Source organism: Ipomoea triloba, chromosome 12 (assembly GCF_003576645.1).
Source record: "Ipomoea triloba cultivar NCNSP0323 chromosome 12, ASM357664v1".
NCBI lineage: Eukaryota > Viridiplantae > Streptophyta > Magnoliopsida > Solanales > Convolvulaceae > Ipomoea > Ipomoea triloba.
In genome coordinates this window covers 6,923,256-6,930,026 of record NC_044927.1, presented here as the reverse complement: position 1 = coordinate 6,930,026, position 6,771 = coordinate 6,923,256, and the positions used below count along the sequence as shown (strand labels likewise).

Here is a 6,771-nt window from a genome sequence, read left to right as displayed (position 1 = left end):
ATTGGCTGCACTCTAGCTTCTAGAATAACACCATTGAATGATTCACAAATATTATTCACTAATATATCACAATGTGAATAAGTTGTGAAGTGTGACCTGGACCATTCAGAATTATGCTTCTCTAATAACCAGGCATAAGCATTACCATCCAATTTTTTCAGCTTGTCCATGGCAAGTCTAAAGTGGTTGACAGTAGTTGCTCTTGTAGGTTCCCACATGTTATCTTTAATTGCTTGATTGCTTCTCCAAATTACTCATTCAATTCACCTCCAATTGCCCAAAGCTCCACCACATCCAACAAATCCAGCTCATTAAATGTATCCCAAGCTACCTTATCTGTCACTAACTCCACTAAACCCCTAACAGTTTTCATAAAAAACTTTACACTGTCTATACATTTTATCAATAAGGGTTATCAGTCCACATTCATCTACTTCAATGTTATTGTACATGGCGGTTGATCTTCCCACCTTTCCCTAAAAACCCTCCATGTTTTAACCTAAGAATAAACCCACTATTTGATAATATACTATCTATAGATCAAATGACATTTGAATATTAATACACAAAAAAAGAGTTAAAGCACACCTACCAAATCACTACACAAAGCACAGAGTCAATCACATGTATCCAGGAGTAAAATTATACAAACAAACTTTCACACCCACTCACCTGCTAAAGTTAAACACACGCCAACAACAAATGGTCCTCACCCACCTACTAAAAGTTAAAGAACAAACAAATGGTCCCAGGTCCCCAGTACTTTGTCACAGCATGTATAAGCCCAAAAGACATGTGGGTACCATTCCCATGGGAACAGCTGCGTCGAAGAGTGATTCTTCTCAATATCAACGACTGGGTGTTCTGCAAGTTCTATGGAGATGGAGGTTCGTCTACTTCATTTACTTCGTTCCAATGCAGGTTCGTGTAGTTCGTCACAGATTAGGGTTAAGGCATTTGGTATACATTTTTCCCCATCAGTAAGTATTCCCCATCAGTAACTATTATAAAAATAAATCCAACGACCCATGTTTAGTATACATTATAACCACCATGGTTATTTGTTGGCTTGCACTAAATTTTCACACCAAGATGGTGTTTTGTTGTCTTGCTTTGAGAGAGATCTAGAACAATGTGTTTATTACACACTTTCTGAACTCATATTTTAAATTAAAAAGAGAAAAGAGTTTGCAACTTTTTGCTTATACGTGGAAAAGAAACGAGAGAAAAAACTTAATGTAAGCCAGACTTCTCCTTAAAGTGCACTATTGTAAGGATTAATATGTATATTATTGTCATAATTTAACATTTAACCTTATTTGATGTTATTTTAAAATAATTTTACTATGATATAATTACATAAAAAATAATAATTGCTCTTAAATTGTTGTACAATCAAAACTCAAGATAGACACATTATCATGTGCATTAGAGTTTAACAAAGCATTTTCTTAACATTAGCAGTGGAAATATGGAATTTAAATTACAATTATTTGCCAAGTGGAGACGATATTGACTCTTTGTGCCTCAACAGGTTGAGAAAGTGTAGATAAACAGATATTAGAATGTAATAGAGTTAGTAGTACTCAAAAAAATTACTTGCCAGGTGAAATTATTTATTAGTTTTTTAGTTATCAACATTATCTCAAGTAATAAATATTTATTCTGTAATAACCAAAGAATTAGTGTAGTAATTGCGTTTACCTTCATAGCCAAACAAGTGAAGCAATTGAGAAATACTTTTCCAGAGAGTTAAATAAATACATTTATAATAGTTGAAGAAAAGCAAAATCAGAGTGGCGCAGCGGAAGCGTGGTGGGCCCATAACCCACAGGTCCCAGGATCGAAACCTGGCTCTGATAGAGTAGTTTTCCATATTTTTTAAAATACTTCTTTTTCTATTAGATATACATATCATTTTGACTACAAAAGTGACAATAGGGGATGTAGCTCAAATGGTAGAGTGCTTTCTTTGAGAGGTATGGGGTTCAATACCTTGCATCTCTAAGAAATATAGATAATAGATTACTTGGTAGGCCTATAACGGAAACTACGAATATGTTGACCCTCACTCTATTATTCTTAATAAATTAAATAAATTAGTAACTACAAAAAAAAAAATACCTATGTATTTTTTTAATTTAGAATTTGATGTTTACAATGTCTTTATTAAAAAAAAAAAAGTATTCATTATCAAAAAATAAGGGAAAATGGCACATGTGCATATAGTAGTTTTTCCCCTGAGTTATTAAAGTGGCAGTTTTCCCCATATGATGTTAAATTGACATTTTTGCTTTTAGAAATAACTATTTCATTTATTTTTCTTCTCCAAGACCACTGTTCGATTCGAACCTAACCGGACACTGTAGTAATTGAACCTAGATAGTACGAGCTGTTACGGTTACGATCCAAAACTGAAAAATAAAATAATTGTTGAATTTATACTATCATAATTGCTAAGCTAGCAAGAACAACCCCTAACACCATATTCAATTGTTTTGAAAAAGCATACCTGTATATTCAATTTATTCTCCACCCTCATCATCTCCATTCTAGTTTTCCACTGTTCATCTTCTTTTTTAAAATCTCCAGTTGCAACTTCACAACTTCATTCTTGTGCTTTTTTGTTCTCTACATTAGTCATAATTGCATTTTAGAACAATCACAACAATGAAAAAATAAAAATACACAATTACAAAATTCTTTCCATTTTCACTTTTAGTTACCTCTTTCAGTGGACAGGCTTGATATCTTCATCTGCATTAGCATAGCTTCTAAATATCTTCATTGGTAACAAATTACCACATTGTCATTGAATCTCTGGAAAATGATCATTTGAGCCATTCCCACTACAGGTAGAAATTCTTTTCTAACTTGGCTCAGCTATTGCAGAAATTGGACTTTGAGAGTTTGAGGTGCAAGATTGTGGGTTATGTCAGAATTTTCTCTTTGAGCTCAACAATATGAAACTAACAGCTATAGAGCAATACAAAATAGGAATTTCAAGCTGCTATATAGAAGAGTATTTTGCTATTACCAAATTACCCCTCACCCCCCTTTATTACCTTGCTATTAGTTGAAAGATTGAATTGGCAATTTGAAAGTTGAAGATTACTGTTGCAAGTTTGTATATCTAGGGATTACAGAATATTGCAATAAAGAGGGACCAAATTTTTTTCCTAAATAAAATATATGTATATCAAAATTGAAGAAGACAACTTATACAACTGTAAGTACTAATATTTCATTACCATTCTATGTTTATTCCCTCTAACAAGGCATTATTGTTCCCTACTAGATGTGATCTTTGAGAATCCCTCGAAGGTAGTCTAGCTGCTCAAATCCCCCTTGAAGATTTTCCCACTGCAAGAAGTATATTAGAGTTAAGAATACGAAATGCAAAATCACTTGGATACATGTTTGACAGGTATCCTATTCCCTCAACAATAAGAATAATCTCAAAGTTGGCATTAGAACGCTATAAACATGTTAGACGTATCAATATCAAGAAGACAGGAACTGAATATAATTGAAGAAAACAAAAGCATAAAGATGCTATTGTAATTGTGAAAACTGGCTAAGGAAAGCCCAGAACTTACTTCCTGGTGAGAAACAGATAAAATTTTCCAGCCTGCAGCAGTTATGTACCGGCGCTTTAGCATTGTATGTCCCAGCGGTGATCCTGTGTATAGGGGATTAAGATAGTTAATAAACACCTTTCCATTTATCTCTTTCTTTATTTACTTTCGTTTTAGTGTATTTGTATGGGTAAAGAAACCCACCAGAGTTTCTAGAGAAATGTGTTGGACCATCAATCTCGAGAGCGACTTTTTTATCAACCACAACTGCATCCAATGTGTAACCATCTATATCATATTCTCTTACCCAATCTAGCCCAGTGCTGACAAGAAGGCGGGCAACCTCCTCCTGAAAGGAAGAGATCACCCTCTGATTGAACCTTTTGGTTCTTCCAACATGAGAAATTTTCTCCTCAAGATCACCCTCAAGGGATAAATGAAGATTTGGGTACTCTAGCTTCAGGCACTTGTTTGCGAGATGAACTTGAGAAGCAAACATGATATCCTCTTTGTATTGCTCAGAAATGTGTTGTTCCTCAAATTGGCTCATAGTATTCCACACATGGGAGAAGAAAACTCGACTCATTTGCCCAAAAACAGCATAAGACCAAGATATATTTCCAAGCTGATCCCGGTTGAAGACTAAGACGGGAGAACTAAAGACTCTCGATGGTTCATTGGTGGCACTTTCTGCTCCTCTTTCTTCAGAGTAAGGAGATATTTTATCATTTAAGCTGCATTGGAATTGATTGGCATCATTAAATACACCGTCAAAAGCATCAAGTAATGGATTGGCAGGTTCATATAGAGAAGCGAATGCCCACAACAACTGAGCAATTTCTTGTGGTTGAAATGTGTGAATTATAGCACAAGCCCTTCTTGACAATCCTGGAAAGAGTTCTGAAGCAGAGTGCCTCATAGAAGCGAAAGCACCAGCTATGTTAGCAACATTTTGTGAATTAAAGTCATCAACCTTAGCCAATGCTACCTCCGCCACTCTATCCATTTCTGACAAATAAAGTAGCTCACCACCAATCTTCGACAATGCCCACGCAATATTTGAAATACCCTGTGCGGAGCACTCAGGCAAGGCAGTCATTGCAATTGCCACAAGCATACACATTTCTTTCTGACGGGCGAATGCCAGCCTTCGAGTTGTAGCCATTGAAACCTTCTCCATGTTCTTAGCAATTCTATGCAATGCAGTGGCAATATTCAAAGGAGAAAGAGGTGAAGGGCTAAGTCCTTTCGCAACAGCCATGATTGTGTCAGCAGTAACCTCAAGCACTTCCTCAGCAGTCTGCGCGTCAATAATTGCTTTATTCAAGTTAATTTCTTTTCTACGGTCTGATGGCCCTGTAAATTGGGAAAGCCTCTCAATAAATGTTTCCATAGTTTTAGCCCTCCTTTCCTCAAACATACCATCAGCAAACATACTTATATTCCTCCTGAGATCATTCCTGTTATCTGATAAGTTCCCATCAATGCCATCATCCAAATCAAAATCATGGTCGTCCTCCTCAGACTCAAAATCCAAGCCCTCCTCCACTTTGGCAAGTTTGTTGACCTTTTCAATCTTAGATTTTCGCTTACTCTTCTTTTTCTTTTTCTTACTTCCACTAACCATATTCTTTATAACAGGGGTTAGTCCTCTAGTCTCAATAGACTTCAGGGCAATCTTCCTAGCCTTCACACACCAATCCATGACCTCAGTGTCATGGAGCAACCTAGACTTTGGTTGCTTTTTACTCTTCTTGGCCATTTCTCCCACAAACTTGGCCTCCCAATCCACGCTCTCAGATTCCCCCCCGCTTACTTCACTAATTTCTTCATCTTCATCTTCAATTTCGTATTCATCTTCTTCAATTTCATCAATATCGTAATTCAAACTCTTAGCACCTAAAGAATTGCACTTTCTAGATGGGTTCATGCAGCTAGTCATATGGAAAAGGAGACTCGAGTTGGAAGAAAGTTTGAACCTTGGACTAGTAATAGGAAATGCAGTTTTTGGAGGCTCAAAGAACAGATAACCTGTTGGTATGGAAAGAAGGGGCCTCTGGAAGCTTAAGAAAGACTTGAGCAACGCTGTTTCCATGGCTGCTAGCTATGTGAGATTTTTAAAAACCTAAATCCGTAAATCCTTCACAGAACAAATCTTATGCAGGGGGGTTTTTGCGAAAATGGTAAAGAAATTAGAGACTCACCGGAATCTGCTTTGTAGAGATATGGGATTCAAAGATTGTAGCATTGATACTTGATAGCAAGCTGAGAAGATTCAGGATAAAGTGAGATGATCACATGTACGACGTCGTTTTATTTCAGTTCTATCTCTCTTTTTTTTTTGGGTGCATTGTTAAACATCTCTTGTTGCAAATTTAAATTATTGAATTCTTCTACTTACCGAGTCCACCATAGTTCTATCTCTCTTTTTTTTTTTGGGTGCATTGTTATAAACAAATTGCATTTCGACCACCATATTTAACCATCTCTTGTTGCAAATTTAAATTATTGAATTCTTCTACTTACCGAGTCCACCATAGTTCTATCTCTCTTTTTTTTTTTTGGGTGCATTGTTATAAACAAATTGCATTTCGACCACCATATTTAACCATCTCTTGTTGCAAATTTAAATTATTGAATTCTTCTACTACCATCTCTTGTTGCAAATTTAAATTATTGAATTCTTCTACTTACCGAGTCCACCATAAATTTAAATTATTGAATTCTTCTACTTACCGAGTCCACCATAAATTGAAAATAAAAAGAAATAAGGTTCAAATTAGTCACTGAACGTAATTTGAAAGTGTAATTTGACCACTGAACCAAAAAAAAGTGCAATTAGGCCACTGAACCCTCCAAATGTATGCAATTTCACCTGATAGCAGGTTACCATCCACTTAAACAGGTTATTTGCTCACATGGACGGCGAATTGACATTTTAAAATAATTTTTAATAATAAACTATTAAAATAAAAAATTAAAATAAAAAAACAAACACACTATAATAAAGCAAAAGTTGTTTTGTGAAAGAAATTGAGTTTCCGTAAATATAATAATAATAATAATAATAATAATAATAATAATAATAATAAATTAATTAATTAAATTAAATTAAATTTGATTCATCTACAAATTTTCTATCAAGGTTTTCTATCAAGGTGGCAGTGGTATTATTAAATTGGGGGGGGGGGGG

General features: G+C 35.1%; 1 protein-coding gene and 1 non-coding gene across 2 annotated transcripts; one reads left to right on the top strand and one right to left on the bottom strand.

Annotated features, from left to right (window-relative positions):
- Window positions 1-1,790: 1,790 nt before the first annotated feature.
- TRNAM-CAU lies at window positions 1,791-1,862 on the top strand. Its single transcript has one exon. It is a non-coding gene; the product is annotated as a tRNA-Met (tRNA).
- Window positions 1,863-3,011: 1,149 nt separating this feature from the next.
- LOC115998407 (RAP domain-containing protein, chloroplastic) lies at window positions 3,012-5,875 on the bottom strand. Its single transcript, XM_031237981.1, has 3 exons — window positions 3,783-5,875; window positions 3,600-3,682; window positions 3,012-3,363 (listed from the first exon to the last, which is right to left on the bottom strand). The coding sequence occupies exons 1-3, from the start codon at window positions 5,671-5,673 to the stop codon at window positions 3,295-3,297; spliced, it is 2,043 nt and encodes a 680-aa protein (XP_031093841.1). The 5' UTR covers window positions 5,674-5,875; the 3' UTR covers window positions 3,012-3,294.
- Between the last annotated feature and the right edge of the window lie 896 nt (window positions 5,876-6,771).

What these genes read in the sequence shown, in the direction of transcription:
- LOC115998407 (XM_031237981.1), bottom strand. Translation starts at nt 5,673, where the DNA reads ATGGAAACAGCGTTGCTCAAGTCTTTCTTAAGCTTCCAGAGGCCCCTT. An exon ending in ACATTTCTCTAGAAACTCTG is followed by an intron (nt 3,683 to 3,782) that starts GTGGGTTTCTTT and finishes CCCTATACACAG; the next exon opens with GATCACCGCTGGGACATACA. An exon ending in TATCTGTTTCTCACCAGGAA is followed by an intron (nt 3,364 to 3,599) that starts GTAAGTTCTGGG and finishes TACTTCTTGCAG; the next exon opens with TGGGAAAATCTTCAAGGGGG.